The sequence below is a fragment of the Dendronephthya gigantea genome, unplaced genomic scaffold (assembly GCF_004324835.1).
Source record: "Dendronephthya gigantea isolate DGI-Jeju-01 unplaced genomic scaffold, DenGig_1.0 000001F, whole genome shotgun sequence".
Taxonomy (NCBI): domain Eukaryota; kingdom Metazoa; phylum Cnidaria; class Anthozoa; order Malacalcyonacea; family Nephtheidae; genus Dendronephthya; species Dendronephthya gigantea.
Genome location: NW_021163011.1, coordinates 6,432,900 through 6,451,715, shown reverse-complemented (window position 1 = coordinate 6,451,715; position 18,816 = coordinate 6,432,900). Strand labels below are relative to the sequence as shown.

Below are 18,816 nucleotides of genomic sequence, written 5' to 3'. Positions count from 1 at the left end.
TGCCGCATGTACACCAATGAAATCATGCAAGTAATAGATTAATTTCACTTGAATGAATCATTCCAGTTAAAAACTGTCACATATCGTTTTCTAAACAACTAGAAATCACATTTCTTCAGGCCGAAATGTTCCGTGGAAATAGGAGTGATCTGCTTGTCGACATCTCTATAAGGATCTGAAATTCACTCGGACAAAAACCAAAATCCTCACCGCGGTGAATTATGAGATTCTAAGATCGACATTATCGGTGTAGCACTATCAACACAAGCATGAAATTTTAGATTGTGAAGTGGGTTAAGCCGCATGTAACCCTACGCAAGTCATGATAAAATCCATTCTAAACAGTAAGTACTTCATTCTCGCGCGTTGTGGGACTTGTGTGCAATGCTAATTATCATTCACGTCAACATTCACGCCAACATACTCGTTATTGGTTTTACTTGTACATAAATGTTTCATAAGGTTGCATGCCATGCATGGAGCATTTTTGAGATTGTTTGTTAGCGATCATATAAATTTCAGTGAAGGTTTCCAGTCGTTTCCAGTCTTACGATTCTAGTTGTGCAACATGTCTTGTCGATATCAGTGGTAAGTCTAATATTATGTGTATTGCATGCCCTGTAGTCCTATAGCTTTTCGTTCCCGTATCATACCTGAGGATGTTAGATTCAAGAAATGCCTAACAAAGTGTACGTTTTTACTTGCTCTCTTAGAAGAGATTCCCGACAATAAACGGTGCCGGTTAGATCTAAGTAGACCTTTAACCTCTGGCATGTCTCGTCTCTTGCTGCATAAAAGTTTCAGATGTAATTTTCACTAAGAAGTCTTGCATGGGCGAAAAATTAAGTTATTCTGCAGTATTCGATAAGGTCTTTTACTTTCAGCAGCCATGAGCCATGCAATTGCAATAAGCTTTTTTAAAGGTAACGAAGCGCGACTATAGTACGATATTGGAGTATAAAAATGATTTATTTCAGTTTGGCCAGCCGGCAAAGCAAGCTCAATCTATAAAAAAAGTTTTGAATATATTGACGCCAACTGTTGAGATCACAGTAAGATTGCGTGTTCAAGGACTTTAGGCTACTCGTGGTAATGATGACGTATACGTATAACGCAGTTTGTTTAGGGGTTAGAGACTGCATGTTGTGAGTGTTTTGTTCACAAATAAACGCACGCGCTGACCATACGATGATGGGAAATATTGACATTTCGAGCTCATTGTATGGTCAGCAAGTGCGTTTATTTGCCACAAAACGCGAACATAAAGTCTCTAACACTTTTAATATACAATCTGAGCTCATTGATTGCTGCATTGAAGATCCAAGCTTCGTTGCAGGCTGTCATTTTTGAATAAACCATGATTTTCATGGGTTATTTGCGAATAAACCACGATTTTCATGGGTTATTGCACTGGTTATTGCCAGTTATTGCGAATAAATTACGATTCCCTTGATCTGTCGCCAGGCAACAAGAAACCACGTGATTGATTTTGACCAATCGCGTGAATAGATTTAGGGCAATGCACGAAGATTGTATATTAATTTCTCTTAACGCATTTTAATTTGCCACCCAAAATGGCTAAAGGCAAAAAGTTTGAATTATGACATCAATTGCAAGAGCTCAATATACAGGTTTTCTCGTTTGCGAAAAATGCGGCTAAATCAGTATTTACCAATAATGAATCAATACGTAAGCCCGTTTTCCACTAGGCGAATTTATTCGCGCGACGCGAAGCGATATCTGAAATCCGGTGATGTGATCCGGAGAAGTAGAAACGCTTTCTCCTTTTTATCTGTTCGCGATAAATTCGCCTAGTGGAAAACGGGCTTTACCCGTCTTGATCACCCTGTCTGCAACTTTTCAGTTTTTTAAATGAGTTAATTCTATTAATCATATCTTAATTATTATACAATTTTTTGTATATCATATAATTAGACTATAGTTAATATCTTTTATACTACATTACTTTCTTTTTTAGTTTATTACTTGTTTATGTCTTGTTAATCTATTATAATCCCATCAACGGCTACAAATTGAAGAAAACTGCTCCAAATGGTAATGATCGACAATGTATATAGTTTGTTACTATAGTTATATTTTTGAAGCGAATATAGCGATTCACTGCAGTCATGTTAATATGTTCTTTTGTTATATACCAAGGCCTAGGAATCATGGATTTTTATTACAATAGCATTCAGGTAAAAAGGAGAATCAGTTAACTTTTAACTATGGTTACTTGCAGAATTGGCCAATAAGAATCGTGTATTCTCGAGTTAACTACGATGTAACTATTCAAGATCTATTAAAACGTTTTATACCACCGGCACAGATGCGGCCTTATATATACTATACAGTAATAACAGTATAAATGAAACGTGCATGGATGTTGGATCAAAAAGACTGTTCATTTGTCCGACAGCCCCACTATAAGACCAAAATGAAATATTTCGCTACAATATATTTATCACACTGCCGCATGCATGACGAAAGGTTACGAAGAAAAACTGACAGTAAGCCATATATTATATAAACGTATTTTAGTTTTGAAAAAATTAAAAAATTCCCTAAGCCTAGTGACATTATAAAGATAGAATTATATCTCGTTGTCTCTTTTAACAGACCTCGTTCCTGGAGCGCTGTCCAGAAAGTAAGTCTGTGGACATCATGCTATTTCAAGCAAGAATTTTTTTACTTTATATAAACCGATGAATGCCTATTGAATATCATATTATGAATTAACCTCGTTCGCAGGGTTTTGATTATAGATATGCGTCTAATTTCGACCCGATATTATTTTGGCAGGATATGAAATAAAATTGCCTCTATTTAACTAGTCTAAGAATGATAAGAAGAAAAATGGAAGTAAATAATCGTCCATACTTTCATCTCTGTTTAATAGAATTATCTTATGAGAAACCAAGACCATGTGTATATAACAGTTGTAACAGAATTGTGTGGGTCGAGAAAAATATGACTCAAGAATTACGAAAATGGATGAACTTAGAAAATAACAAAAAAGTTCGTTCTGAAGAGGAGATCATGCTTGTACCAACGTGCACCTGTAACTCTTGCCCTCAGAAACATGTAGAACGACTATCGTACAAATTTACTATCGTTAATACTGAGACAAATGAATTTTCATATGCAATGAAATATAATATAAAGGTTTGTACTTCATGTGAATAAACAACTCATCCGACCGAATGTTATATAATGTCGTGAATAACTTATTGCAAGTAACTTACTGTGGTAGGGGTCTGCATGGTAATAAAATTTATTGCGTTTAAAACTACACGCTTGTTGTGATGACAACAAAATTTTACTGCACTAAGTAGAAATATCGTTACGTGCCAACTGGCAACTCAGTTCCGCAAAGCGAATTCCTAGACTGATTTACCCTCTTTTCTCTCGCCATTAAAAGTTCATAGATTTGTGTATTTTGGTGTTAACTAGGAGTCTATAGGATTTAACTATGCGAAATGTAGTTGAAGAGCTTTATATATCGTGTCATATCGCTTTATTTTTTTATCGCTTTGTTTCTCTCTGCATGTTGCCACGGATTCCTGTTAATCCGTTTCCTGCTAATTTATAGCTGGGAAGTCAGCATATTTTAAACCTGGAGGCTGTCTCTCAGTTATACGTATATATTTCTCATTTCAAAATGTCAACTAGAAATGCTTCGTTTTTCGTAACCCAGTTGAAAAAAGCAGATTCTCATTCCATTACAAGCTGGCATAAGGAGCTAGAAATCGCGAGAGCGTTGAGAATAGCTCATGACGACGAAAATAGAGACGACGAAGCAGTCGCATTAGAAAAGCTTGGCGATGTTTACAATGCTCGCGCTAGTCTCGAAAACGAAACACAAACACTGTTTGCTCGTTTGGACCCATTCATCCTCGCTACCGCTCTCTACAACTCCAGTTTGATTCGGAGCAACGATGCCACGAAGAAAAACGAGCTGGAGAAAAAACTACGACAAATTGAAGAAGACATAATTTCACAATGCGGCCAGACAATAAACACAAGCGAATTTCAACATGATATCGATAAGAAACACAAGAATAAGCTGTATGAATTCAGACAACAATGTAGTGAAAAACTGAAGATCATTCAGCGTAATCATATCGTTTTCACTTCACCATTACACGACACTGATGCTGAGAGCGAAGGTAAAAGGGCAAAAAAGATTAAAGAGATTTTTATCGAAATTCAACAGTTTCTGAAAGAAGCCGTAGCCTTGTTATTAAATGAATGCATGGAAGTGCTCGGGCAACCTCCTGACGGAATCAGCTATGCTTTTATTGGTTTGGGATCTTTCGCAAGAGGAGAGGCGACTCCGTTCAGTGATTTAGAATCAGCTTTATTAATCGAAGAAGGCAAGAATGATACGTCTGTTAAAGAGTACTTTGTCAAACTAATGGAATATTTCAATTACAAAACGTTAAATTTACAGGAGACAATTCTTCCCTCGATGTGTATCCCTTCCCTAAACGATGCAAATAATTTGATAGATTCTCTACAAAGATTCAAGTGTTCAAGCGAATCCTGCCAGAATCACGAGTTTAGAGCTGACGCAGTAGAATGGCCATTTCTTGGAAAAGGAAAGGAATTTTACGATGACGAAATGCGTGGTTTATCTGTAGATGGTCGAATGAGCAAGGCTTGCAAGACTCCCCTTGGTCGCCTAGTACAGGGAACAGGACAAAACAAAGATCTCATTAAAACACCAACAGAGCTAGCCGAATTATATATCTCAGCATTGAGATGTGACCATTCACTACAAGAGGATAATTACGATTTATCCACAGTTCTCAGTAATGTCTCGTTTCTCTATGGCAACGATCAAGGATTAGTCGATACATATGACGCCCTTGTGTTGTCCCTGGTTCTAATGATGGAGACTGACCTCCGACAATCTTCAGCTATCTTGTGTCTTCGAAATGCTCTCGATCAATTCCATTTTTCCCTGTCTTCTAGTGACATCGGACTGATTTCATCCATCAAGAAGAAACTTTACCGTGCTGTCGTGTCGGCATGCTGATAACTAACATTGGTAAATTTCAGTATTCCAGTGTGATCGATAATTCTCCATGGAATATCTTAGATCGCCTGCATGAAGATGGCATCATTTCTACCGAGGCTCGCCGCAATTTGTCCGTAGTTGTGGGCATTGTGAATGAAGTTCGTTTAATGGCTTACTTACGATGTGGCAGACAAGACGAAATATTCTCTTTCTTCGATCAATCTCTTGACCTAAATTTGGAGTTGGTTAGAGATTTTTGCATTCGATTCTTCTATACAGTGTTTCCATTTCAGAAAACTGTTAAGAAAATTCTGGCTGACCATGAATCACATTGTTGCACTGCAATTCAGTTCCCGGCAAGTGAGAAGTTTTACGAGTATTCCCACTTCAATTCAGCTATTGCCCTCTCTTTCACATCCTATCGTTATTTTAACCTTATGGTAGATAAGTTTGCAGAAGCTTTTGAAAGTACCACAAACGAAGATTTAAAGCGTTTGTGCCTGGCATATTTATCCTGTCTCCATCCTGATTACACATCAAAATATTGCGAGAAAATTTTGGCGTCTATTGGAGATGGAAACAAGTGCGAGTGGAGGGTCTTTGCCTATTTGATTGCCGCATTGGCTTCATTTCATCAGGATGATATCCTAAACATTCAAACATTTTTGAATGCTGCTGTAGAATCCAGTGAATTGGAAATATTCACTCCGGATTCCACAACCGAGGTCAACGTATGTGCGTACAGTATGCTAATCGAAGGCTTACTTAAATTTCGTCAAGGAAACTATAATGAAGCTTTGATTTATTTTGATTCTGCTCGAATGCTGTACGAGACAATCATGCAGTCGAAAGAGAGTGTTGTAAGCCTTTTTGAGAACTCATCCTTGTTTATGTCGGGAAGCTGTCATATAATGCTTGGAAGGCATGATGATCCCAGTATTGAAGCAGCCATGCGTCGGGCAAAACATTACACTGGAAATGGTGATTACATGCGCATACTTTACCACGTTTATATGCTTTTTTTCGAAGGTTCTGAAAACGACCAAGGACTAATAAAACATGCCGAAAGAGTTTTTGAACTTTTTACGCGCTTTCGATGTCCGAAAGGACAGGAACTTTGGGCTTCTATCCTTGCTCAAGGTATTATCTTGGCTGCCATGTTCCTTGGTCTTATCTATCGCAATATGGGGCGAGTGGACGATGCTCTTCGTATATTTCAACTTGCATCTTCTCGTTTGATATCAAAAGCATTGGAACTATGCGGGGATAACTGCCACGTTGGAAAGATTAAAGTAGAAAAAACTCGAATGTATATCGAGACTTTTAAAACAATTTTTAAGTTCTCCGAAGCAGAGTGCTTCCATCTCAAAAATTGCAAGGATGAAATGTGGGAGTGTCTCACTGAAGCTCTTGTGATATTGGCTAGTTGCCGTGGAAGAATTCAACGAATTGAGCAACGGGATGTATTTGCAGATGCGTTTTCCCTTAGTAGATATCATCTTCGAGGAAGAGGTAGTTTTCCAATTTGGCAAACAAATGCCTACCGTCAACACGCAGCTCCGCGTTTCCTTGATACGCTGAGTATGGCGCCTCTTCTAGAAAGCTGGTGCGATGCACTCACCAAAGAAATGCAGTTCATTTTGTACACGACAGAACGAGATGTTGCTGATCAGATACTTCGACAAGGAACGCCAATTGTATCTCTGATAATCCCAAATCGTCTTTCTCAGTTTCAAGAAAATCCATGCAAAGAGTTGGGACTTTGGATTCCAATCATTCGCCCTTTTGCCGACGGAATAATAAATGAGATTTTTTCTGGCGTGAATCTCCAAAGAACGGCTGTGTTGGAACTATTTAGAACCAATCTTAACGAGTGCCAGCAATATGCGGTGGAGTTCATTGACTATTGGAAAGAATTATTTTTCCTTTTCCTCCGATTTTCATTGTGCAATGACTTGCTAAATTCTTTTGGGTTTATGAAAGCATAAACTTTCCTCCATGCATGGACAACCTTCATCTGAGGGCAAATATAGAATGGTGAACAAAAACAATAATGTAGTTCATAATCTATTAGATAAAATACATGTATAGTAGTAGTATATAATACCATGGGATTATCGCAGGCTGATAATCGGGCCAGTCGGAATGACACCGACTTATTCATATGTTATTATATTAAAGTAGCTGTTGATTTATCTACTTGTACTAGCGTAATCATTATTGCAAATGGCCTCTGCTATGCCAAACAATTCATAATTCTTTTGAATGTAATAAACTACTATCTATATACAAATGATTGTATCGCCATATCAGCCGGGGCACTGGAACCAAGGGGTAAGCGGGGGCAACTGTCCCCACTGCCCTTTGCTCTTAGGTTGAAGAAGTGGCAGCCTTATACTTTTCCTACCGTATTGTAAATGCTGTCCATTCAATGTTTTATTCTAATTTTAAAAATAAGGCTATGGCCCATGGCTATGTTATAATTATGATGCCTTAAAATATGTACAGTGAAAGTATATGGTTACAATAAATAGCTAAACATAATTATGGGTGCACTAACAATTAACAAATATACAATTATATACTGTTTGTATAACACATGTGGTAAAACATTTCAAACATTTTATCATTATTCTATGATTTTTCAAATGTCATTTCTTGTTGAGACCATCATTATTTTATTACACCATGTCTGTTTCAACAAGAGCATATGTTTTACCAAACTTTTCAATGTTACATTTACATGAAACAACACCTGCTCCAGCACGTCCAACCTCCATGGAAGAAACAAGCTGCCAAGAATCTGTTTGTATGTCATAATACTCAACAGTATTCAAGTAACTTGCACCATCATGACCACCAACAGCCCATATCATCCTACCCATGGTACAAACACCAACTCCTCCACGATAACAATTCATGTTTGAAACAACACTCCAGGTGTTAGTATGTGGATTATACCTCTCAGCTGATTGCAAGGGAAGAGAGTCATCAAACCCACCAATAGCATACAGATAGCCTCCCAACACAGCTACTCCAAGACCTTAATAACATAATTTTCAGATGTGATAACTTGTACAGTCATTTGCACAGTGCATAACTTGCACGGAAATTAGATGAATGATGCACAATTTGCCAGTATAGACAACTGACAAAAATGTCAAGATAAGTATCTAGTGTTGTAAAACATAATTAAACAAAATGAAAACATTTAATGCCCTAGATTGTTGATTTATCACTCTGGTAATGCAAAGCTGAACACTATACCTGCTCTCTCTTGATTCATAGAGGTAACATCAACCCAGATATTTCTGTGTGGATCATATTTTTCAACTGAAGATAGAGAACTTCCACCGTTGTTTCCACCAACAGCATAAAGAAAGCCATTAAAACCAACAGCTGCAACACCTCCTCTCTGAATGGTCATTGCTGCCACTTCTGTCCATTCATCATTTTTGGGATCATACCTACATGCAAATTTACACATGGGAATGAGTTTTCATGTTTCAACGCTTTAAGTAAATATAAGTAACAAATATAATGAAAGTGCAGCAATAACTACACAACTATTAAATGTCCAAGAAAAAACTGAGATTTACTTCCCTAAGATTACAGACAGGTCTAAGACATTTTAAAAAGTTTTAAACAAACCTCTCAACACGATTAAAACATGTATTTTCATCAAGACCTCCAATAGCATACAGCATATCATTTAAAATTCCAACTGACATCCCTCTACGACATATTCCCATAGGCTTGCAAAGTTGCCATGAACCACTTGCTGGATGAAAACTCTCAACAGTATTCAAGTGCTCACTACCATTGTGACCACCAACAGCATAAATAACTCCATCAATCACACCAGCTGCAACATGTCTTCTTGGCATTAATAGCCGTGGTCCAGGTGTCCAGCAATTTTCAAGCCAATTGTAAATCTCAATCTTGCTGAACGGATCACCACCCTTGCCTCGGCCACCAATGGAAAATAACATACCAGAATAGGACTTTCTGGGGAAAATGCGAGCTGATAGTGAAACTTTCTCAGGGCAAAGATGAAAATTCTTAGCTTCATCAATGAGATCACGACATACCAAATTCTTCGAAACAAATGTTTCTTTCTCAACTACGGTTATCAAATATGAAACAGGTAACATTGGCAGTCGGACATATGGCATTAGTAGACCAAGATGGTGCTGTCGCTTCGAGCTAGAATGATTAATCCATCTCATGACACTTTCAAAGACGTCCTCCTCTTTAGGAACATTCAAATTAGATCCTGATAATAATTGTTTTAGATGATCAACGGTTACGTCAAGAAATTCCTCAGATTTTGTCACCTCTAAAAAATGCAACTTAATGAATGCATCAACTTTGCGAACCAGTTTGACACAACCGTTGAAGTCGACAAAATCTCTCACACTAAGACAGTTTGAGATACTCAAATGGCTATAGATGAAATCACAACAAGCGTTCACGACGGAGTCGATTTGCAGAATATTAGCACATTGAAGTAAGCTTTGTACATTATCAACACAGATCATTATGCGATGGGAATAAATAAATCGAATTAATAATAGAAAAACGTCTTCTTCAACATCTTTAATCGTGATAACATCTTGACTTGACTCAGACATTCTATTCGTAAACATTGCTTTAAAGTACGGGCTTACAGATGCCAACACAATACGATGAGCTTTTATCTTTTTTTCGCCAACTATTAGTGTAACATCAAAAAGTTCTCCAGAAGAAAATAAGTCTTCCATCTTATTGAAAGCATCTGTACAAATATTTGGTGCGACGAATTCATAGCTATCTTCGGAACAAATCGCCGCCATAATAAGTTTTTAAAGAATAAAAATTTAACCACTGAGCTATATAATGATTCCTCATTATATAATATATATAGCTCAGTGGATTTAACTTTTTTTAGAAGTGTTTCCACAACGTTTCATTCAAACTTCTTTAAGTTTGCACCGGTAATCCCCCCAGTGACTAATCCTTGAATTTCCTTGAGATAGTGAGAAGTGAGATAGAAGTGATCCACCCTTTTTTATATCTTGTTATTTTTATGTTATATGTTGCTAGTTTCGTAATGGTTTTGTCGTGGTGCCTCAAAGTGTAATGTGACCCCGTAAAAGGGTCCATGTTTATAATGCTAACGTGGCTCCCAGGCCAAATATCCTAATTATCACAAAAGGGTGTAATTCCAATCCAAATGACTCTGTAACTCCTCAAATTTAACTGATATCATTTTTATATGCATTTTTATGCGTGTTTGTCAATTGCACACAAGTGCGATGTTCAATGTAAGCCTGTAAGGTCAGCTGGTTTTTTTGCAACTAATTATAACCCATAACTCAACTTTTTGTTTGATAATCAAGAATTGCCGACCAATATAATGATTCAGTTGGTCAGCTGCAGTCAAGATGCGATTTCTCTTAATGATATTCCATTTGACTATTTAAATAGAGATTACATACATGCAGTTATACCGTCGTTCCAAGACAAAAGACCAATTCAGCAGCATTAAAGAGGTGTGTATTTCATTTTTTTCCCCTGGCATTCTATAACCGTATCCAGTTTTAGGGCATCCTTAATTTTCCAGGCAACTAAACCCTTTTCAAGTATTTCAAACAACAGGTCTGTCAGGTCAACATAACTTAACGGTATATGGTCCCACCCTGTTTTCGGTCAAATGGCCACTTGGCTTTATTGATGCATCACCTCTGCCAGATGAAGCTAAAAGCTAAACCTATCTCTAAACTGAATTATGCATGCTTCTTATGATTTAGCGACACTCACAATGGTTCATTCATCGCAACTCTTGAATATGAAATTATATTCGTATTTTTGTACAATATCAGTTTAATCTTGTTTGTTCAGCAAATGAAAGCTGTCAGAGAATTTCACATTCAATAAACCATGACGAGGATTGACGTCCTAATTTTCTGCAATAATCATCAATAGTTTTTATATTCATAGAGTAACAAAGCCAACAATGTGTGGTGGCATCAAGAATGATACGTTCCAAGAGACCAGCGTGAAATCTCTGGACATACAACAAATATGTCTGATTGTAATTTCAACAATTGGTGTTCTGTTGAATGGTTTTCTTCTATGTGCAGTGCGTCTCCCTAAATCATGTTCCGCTTTAGTACGAAACTTGGCTATTGTTGATCTTTGTACAGCATTTCTTTCATTTTTTTGGGTATTTCGTGAAATGATATCCTCCAAATTGCTATTGGGGATTGTTTTGGAAACATTATCATGGATGTTCGTATTTGTTTCATTTCTAACAATTTTAGCAATTGCGATACAGCGTTATATCGCCATAGAATATGCTATGTGGACATATTCAGTTATGAAAAACAAACCCAGGCTTTCAAGAACGATATCAATTTGTACATGGTTCATATCTATCATCTTCGGTTCCGCAAGATTTTATCTTCATTGGCATATTATCTCGTTTATTCTGACTATCATTTACGAACTGATTGTCATATCAACCATCGTTCTATATTTTATGATTTTCACATCATTTCATCGATACAAGTTTAAAGATCGTCAAGGTCTTTTTTCTGATAAAAGTCGCTTGAAGCTTCAGGTGGAAAAAGAGTCAAAATTGACAAAAACTGTGTTTTGGGTGTCAGGGGTTCTCGTTGTTGGAGTTTTGCCCTATATCGTTCTTTTGCAGTTAAATAAAAGCAAAATACTTTTCAACACACTTGACATTTTGAAATGCAACAAAACATTCAAAAGCTTCGCTTATTACTGGATTCTGCTGGAAATGTTAGCTTTCAGTTTAAATCCTGTCATTTATCTTTCACGTTGTCAACTGAACCGTGGCAAACTTAATCGCATTCGACAAATGCTTTTCCGAAAACAAGATTTCAGAATTTCTCCAGAAGGAAATACGACTCGATAATCATAGGCAAGGGAGTGAGGTTTTGCTTCAGTTGAACGCCCATCTATAATAAAGCCGGCACGAGGCTCACTGCCTGCGTTTCTCGCGTTCTCTGAAGCAAATATTCTCGGCAAAGGTCATGCAAGTGGGGCGATTGCTCTGTCACCCTTTCAGTTCCGAGAGTATATTATTCAGTTCAGTTTCAGGCACTAAACAGAAAGAAGTGAATGTAATATGGATGATAGGGATTTGAACTTTAACACGCTAAAACTAAACTTTATACAACGCACACTGCCATAGTAAGAGCAGAAATGCATTGAACATTACTGAGTATATGTCTGAGCATGTGACCTAATAGGATAAGAAGAAAAAAACGGCTAAGCGAGCTGTCTCAGAGAGCAATCCAGCGCGTATTCAAAATTTAGCATAAAAGCTGCTTTCCATTTAATTAAATTCTCTCTTAGAAAACTATTAAAACATTAAATGGTACAGAAAACTAAATTCGTGTCTATTATAGCTTTTCAATAAATAAAAATTTAACGTGCTTACACGCATTCATGAAAAGAGTTATTTTATTAATTTAAGTATACTCTCAGGAATGTACATATAGGTATTACACTGTAGTCGTCACAGTCCGCATGATGATCTCAAAATGTTGTATTTTGTAACTTTAATGCAATTTCTGCTGTATGTTTGACCAAAGGGCGCTTTTTACTTTTTATCAGTTAAGAAATTTTACAAAATGCACAAAGTGACAACGTGTGCAAACGTTTCCATTTGTGTTTTCACGCAGAAACAGATAAAAACACATTCTAAAACAACCTATGTTATTTAAAATTAGGAGGTTTTGCGCGCATCCTTTGATGAAAGTTCTAGTGATACCCTATACCCACAATACCAAGCGCTACGAACACTCAATAAGTTGAGTCTAACGTTCGCCCCCCCTGCCTATTTTTCTGCTTTGTCTATATAAAGGGAATCAAGTAACCCCTTCACAGACAGGATGGCTCTGTATGTGCACGGTGTCATCAATTTCCGCAGAGAATTTGCACTTCACAGTGTTTGTTCAGCACGTACGTAAATATAATATACGATCGCAATTCAATCATTCACTTGCTATCCGTATGTATTTGCGCATGCATAACAGCTTCAAAATCACTTTTTAAAGCAATTTCTTCGGCTTCCTCTCAACGACTACAATACACGAAGTACATAGGATTAACTCAGGTAGGCGCGACATATAAAAACTTAGTACCTTTCCGGAAATGCGTTCTATTTTATACATATTTTCCGTCTTTTAGAGTTCAGTATCATGGTTTGTGGAGACGCAGGAAATAACACAACGCAGCCAATTTCAACAAAGGAAAATTTCCTACAGGTTCCAGATATACTTCTTATATTTGTGTCTTTAATTGGACTGCTTCTCAACGGACTTCTACTCCTTTTTGGCAGAAAAAATCTTCCCAAGTCATGTTCGATATTTATCTGCAACTTAGCCGTAGCAGATTTGGCCACATCGCTTGTCGCTTTAACGCTTGGCTTTAGAAGACTGATAAATCACTCAGGGTTCCGTCGTGTGATTATAAATTTGTCATGGTCTACAGTTCTAGCCTCGTTTCTAACTCTTTTGGCTATCGCCCTCCAGCGATATATTGCGGTCGTTCACTCTGTATGGTCTCACTCCAGAATGAAAAACCATCAATGGTTTTATAAACGAACAATAATTGGAATCTGGTCGATGGTCTTCATTTTTTCATTACTCCTGCATTATTACCGTCAAATTATCATGTTGATTATAACATTTTTGTCTGAGATTATGATTATCGTAATCGTCATGCTCTATATGAAAATTTACTTGTCCTTCCGCAGTTACAGGATGAAGGATAAAGAAGGAATTTTTGCAGGAAACGAACGTCGTTTGAGCTTTAATTTAAAAAAAGAAGCCAAACTTTCAATGGTAGTATGTTGTGTTACGGCAATGCTTGTTATTGGAGTTCTTCCAAATGTGCTTATCCTACAGACCATGCTAGTAATGACTCTCTCAGGAAATGCTGAAAAAATGCAATGCATGAAAATTTTGCATGATTTTAACTCTTATTGGGTCGTTATCGAGGTATTGGCGTTTAGCCTCAACCCACTTATCTATTTCTGGCATCTACAAATCACAAATGGTCGGAATAAAAGTTTTGAAATGGTTCAACGTCCGGCAATTGGTTTTCCAAAAAGAAAAATCGTCCCTGAAATAACTATTATGCAAAGCCGGCCTACAGAAATGACAAACACTGTGTGTTTAGCTGAGAACGAAACAACTCAAATAATGACAAGCAGCTGCTAGCTGAATAAATAGCATCCACAAGTCAAGTAAACACAGATGAACTTTATCAAATAAAGTTTCCATTGTGTAATTAAGCCACTAAAGGCACCAATCATTATACAATTTGATGTTTCACGATTTTTGCACTGTTATTTTATAGTGGATAGGATAGTATGTGGACAAACAAAGCCTTCATCTTCGAATGTTTGGGCGGCTTGTTCAACACCATGAACTTAAGTCAATGTTCTAGATAATTTGTAGATTGAAAGAAACTAATATATATGCATGGATTGTTCATTCTATAGAAGATAAGTCATCCGCATGTTGTTGAACTTCTACAACAAAGAACCTGGGTATGAGGTTCTTGCAGTATTGTTTGGTCTGTTACTCTGTTACTGTTAGCAACCTGCATGCCATGGACATAATTCAAGGCTGTTGGCAAACTACATTGTTCAATGTATCGTGGTGAAGTAAAAATAAATGCATTTCTCCATACTTTCTTGAGTCCATTGCTTTCATCTTCTTGATTTCTCGATTTTCAGTGAATATTTAATTGTCACTCTGGGGCGTCAAGTCTCTCAGCTTTGACAACCCAATTACCATGGTCATAACACTGGCTTAGAATTTTCAGTCTACGAACATTTTGCAACAGTTCTGATAGTTCTTCTTTCGTAAAGACATGATAAAATCTTTTGAAACGTTCTACATGTAAAGAGGAACTATCACTTTTCTTATTGCACCCTTTTGGAACTTTAGTATTATCACCATTGCAGGTCGGATAACTCGGATTAATTTTACCACAAAGACAACTCAATTTACCTTGTTCTGTTCTATCTAATTTTTGCTTACATTTCGCCGAAAATGCACTGTGTTTCAAAGTGAGGTCATGAACTGTATTGACGCAATTTTTCTGCAACTCGTCGTGCGGATTGCTGTTTGACTCGCCACAATTTCTTCCCTCAACTGACGGTGATGTTTTTCCTATCGCTGGAAAAGAAAGACGCTGCAGTTTTTCCTTTAGATCTTCGGTGAAAATGCTGATTGAATTTATGATTGAATTGCCTTGTTGTTTTTCATCGTCAGAAATCTGATCACATGAGTTATCAACTGCAATTAGAGAATCTCCTTTCCTTGGTTGCACATCAATGCCAACCTCCTCTTCGGTGTTCTTCATTTTGAAGTTTGGAACATCTTCGCCCGTTTCAGTCATACTTAGATTCTCTAAGCAATAATTTCCCACAAAATGTTTTTTCTTCGTGTTTACTTCATTTGGTTGGATATTTTGATTGCAAAAACAGTCTTCTTTTTTAGCACTCTCTGTTTTCCATGGAATCAGGACATTTTGAGAACTAAACTGCAATATAATCGATTCTGTTCAGATATCGGTTGAGTAAATTGTTATATTAACTGTATTATAAACGTATATGCCCATACATAAATTAAGAATTGCCCACCAGGTTCTATTCGTATACAAGTTCTTTATCACGATTATTATATAATATATATAAATATTTGCACATATGCAAGAGCATTGCACCGGTATTGCAAAAGCGTAGGTTCGATCCTGCCGGAGGGCCTATAGTTGACTATATGTATATATCCAAAGAATTGACTGTAACAAAGAGTTCACAGAACTTGACAATGGTTGAAGAGCGCTCAATACCATTACCGGCAGAGCTAAAATATATTTATGATAAATATATCAACCTCGTATCGTAAATGCATATTTGGAAAACAAACTTTTTATGTAAATATAAGCATAATCGCAGTTTTATAAGGCAAAGAACAAGTAAGTTACAGTCCAAGTGAGATACACAGAGTATAAAGCTACTCACCTTTCTTTTTTTTTGCTCGCACGCCCATACATAAATTAGGATTTGTCCTCCAGGTTTAAGAATACGTGCAAGTTCTTTGACACTTTGTAACCTTCGTTTATACGAAGCAAAATGATGAAGAACACCGACTGATATAACTGCATCCATTGTCGATGAGCGATATGGTAAATTGAGATTATTTGCTATTATTATATTTTTATGACGTTCATAAGCTAGGTGGGATAGTTCTTGACAAACATCCACACCGTGGACAACTAAGTCACCTCTTACTTTAAGATATTTGCCATTTCCACAACCTACAAATTTCATAAAGGTGCATGAAAAGACAAGTCAAGTTATAAAATATACATCAGATGTATAGAAATAGACTAAAATTTGTTCATCAGTCCATCATGATCCCTATATATAGTGACAGAAAAATATAGCTTGAAGATAAACCAAAAAATAATTTGACTCACCGACATCTGCTACAAAGCTTCCTGGTCGTAAACCAAACAAAAAATTCTTGATCTTTGGCCATGGACCATCACATAAATCATCATAACTTAACGCTTGGCTTGAGTAAACATTGTGAACATATTTATGCTCAATTTTTTTCGCTCTTTCCTCCTGACACGTCGTATTAGCGTTACTCATATCAATCGAGCACAAACCAGGCTTTCGGTTTATATAATCATATGTATCATGCAGGCAGATCTGTCATTTTTTATCTGGGGAGAATAAAGAAAATAGTTAATCCTGACGTATTGAAGATTGTTGTCACTGGCACGGTGGCACCGCGATACAATATATTTAATTCATTGTCATATGCTGAAGGATTATATACAATCACATACACGTACAGATTACTACGCATCTCTTATACCTGAGAGCGAACCGCACATGTAGCCGCGGTGTTCATTGGTAAAATTAAAAGTATATAGCTACTCCATTAAGACTATCGATATATAGGATGGCATATATGCTCATAGCCACAGGCATAGCTTGTGATTTAACTGTAAGTTTAATTGTGGTACTCGTTATAGTTAAAATATAGCCTATAGCCAAAGGTGATGATATTCGATAAAAAAATATTTATCATATATACAGAAAAAGGTAGGCTACTGACAATTTTCTGAGAACACAATTATAAGAAAATATAATGTTCTGAAAGAAAATTATAGAAATTTTGCTCAGAAATGAAGAATACTTTAGAATTCTTTAACTGACTAAACCAGGGCTTTACTGAGCGAGTTACATCCCTGACATCTTACAAAAAATTTCAACTTTGATCGTCGAATATAGAAGCTTGGATATATTGCAATGCAGAACATACGTATAACAACATATATTTAAATAAATAGACCATTCTTATTAAAATAATTATATATATATATATATATATATATGCATGCTGGCCTATATTCATAGGCCATCATGGACATGGGATGTTTACAGAACTATATAATACGTTATAGCTATATATGTTAATCTTGATTTTGAATGTCAAGGATAAAAATGTATGTTCACATTACCTTACTTTGTTGCTGGAAATCTTGACTACTTGAGCACTTAGACAAGTATACATTTAACTATAATAATTAAATCGGAATTGTTATTTTTCAAGCTTTGTGTACAACGCTAACTCTGCATGCAGTATTTTCTCAAGTGCATTCACACATACATGACAAACATGTATATTTCATGTATAGAAAATGACCCTATAAAGCCTCAAATTGATCATCTACATATTAAGCTTCGTAATTTTTAAATCGTTAAGCCGAAATCCTTTGTCAGCATGCAGATGTTCCGCTTATCGCCGCTTCAAACACACAACAGGACGCTATTCCATGCATAATATCAAACATGCATTCAGTATATATATAAAGTCTTTTGTTAACGTTTCAATCATGACAATATTCCATAGAACATATGCCATACACGTGGCAAATGGCTATTCAGAACAGACTTTTAAAAAGTGAATTTAATATCGATTAAATTTAAAGTAAAAAAAGAAAGATCCATTCACAAACAATAAAAGAGAGCTGCGTGTTTCTCGATCATCTGAACGCGCTACGTCATCAAATTTATCAACTTGTTTCAAGTTATTGCAGGCAAGAATTCTGTAATAAGAATTAATGAGAATTTGCTTGTAATATAGTTTCACATTACAGCATATATTTTTAGAAAAAATCCTTTTGTTTGTGGTACGAGAACATGGCATCTTAGGACAAAAGCCAGCCGATATTTGAAAAGATGTAACTTCGTATCTGCATTCAGTAAAGTCTGTACACCGCTGTATGTAGCTATATAAGATTTCGAAATCGCGGTGCTATATATAGCGGAGGAAATATGTCCATCACCAAAACCTTTTTTAAGGTTTATTATTTTACCGGACCCAGACTCCTTTCCATAAAATATTTAAGATAACAGATTCATAATCACATACGGCAATTTCAGAGTGCATATATAATCATGCGTGCATGGTTTGTATGTTAAATATATCTGGAATATATTTCGTTTTATTTTCATTTTCGCAAATTGTATAAAAAATTATTATAGAATATAGATTATAGGCGTTACACCATCGTTATTACCTGCAGTGCACCATACTAAAAGTAGCTACTAGCGTTCTAGCTAGTAGCTACTGCGTACTCGTTCTCGTATACTTCTTATTCGCTCCTTTCAAATGCATGCATGCATGCTCCTAAATTTTATTATATTCTACATCAAGGTAAAAATGCGGGCCAGATTGCCAGAA

The 18,816-nt window shown here is 36.4% G+C and overlaps 4 protein-coding genes across 5 annotated transcripts; 2 read left to right on the top strand and 2 right to left on the bottom strand.

Annotated features, from left to right (window-relative positions):
• The first annotated feature begins 472 nt into the window (after positions 1 to 472).
• On the top strand, positions 473 to 3,186 carry LOC114531130. Its single transcript, XM_028552783.1, has 5 exons — positions 473 to 588; positions 1,979 to 2,055; positions 2,161 to 2,198; positions 2,620 to 2,647; positions 2,900 to 3,186. The coding sequence occupies exons 1-5, from the start codon at positions 569 to 571 to the stop codon at positions 3,184 to 3,186; spliced, it is 450 nt and encodes a 149-aa protein (XP_028408584.1). The 5' UTR covers positions 473 to 568.
• A 3,940-nt stretch (positions 3,187 to 7,126) lies between these two features.
• On the bottom strand, positions 7,127 to 9,858 carry LOC114526023 (kelch-like protein 8). Its single transcript, XM_028547520.1, has 3 exons — positions 8,675 to 9,858; positions 8,291 to 8,490; positions 7,127 to 8,066 (listed from the first exon to the last, which is right to left on the bottom strand). The coding sequence occupies exons 1-3, from the start codon at positions 9,856 to 9,858 to the stop codon at positions 7,705 to 7,707; spliced, it is 1,746 nt and encodes a 581-aa protein (XP_028403321.1). The 3' UTR covers positions 7,127 to 7,704.
• A 646-nt stretch (positions 9,859 to 10,504) lies between these two features.
• Positions 10,505 to 11,948, top strand: LOC114531120 (sphingosine 1-phosphate receptor 1-like). The gene is made up of 2 exons (XM_028552772.1): positions 10,505 to 10,557; positions 11,006 to 11,948. Exon 2 carries the CDS (start codon positions 11,022 to 11,024, stop codon positions 11,946 to 11,948), a length of 927 nt encoding a protein of 308 aa, XP_028408573.1. The 5' UTR covers positions 10,505 to 10,557; positions 11,006 to 11,021.
• Positions 11,949 to 14,313: 2,365 nt separating this feature from the next.
• On the bottom strand, positions 14,314 to 18,787 carry LOC114524277 (probable tRNA methyltransferase 9B). 2 transcript variants are annotated; one of them, XM_028545441.1, is made up of 5 exons: positions 17,591 to 18,787; positions 16,535 to 16,786; positions 16,077 to 16,372; positions 15,061 to 15,595; positions 14,314 to 14,943 (listed from the first exon to the last, which is right to left on the bottom strand). In XM_028545441.1, exons 2-5 carry the CDS (start codon positions 16,710 to 16,712, stop codon positions 14,798 to 14,800), a joined length of 1,155 nt encoding a protein of 384 aa, XP_028401242.1. In that variant the 5' UTR covers positions 16,713 to 16,786; positions 17,591 to 18,787; the 3' UTR covers positions 14,314 to 14,797. The 2 variants fall into 2 exon arrangements, with proteins under 2 accessions (XP_028401242.1, XP_028401235.1); XM_028545434.1 differs by having other exon boundaries at positions 14,314 to 15,595.
• Positions 18,788 to 18,816: the final 29 nt, after the last annotated feature.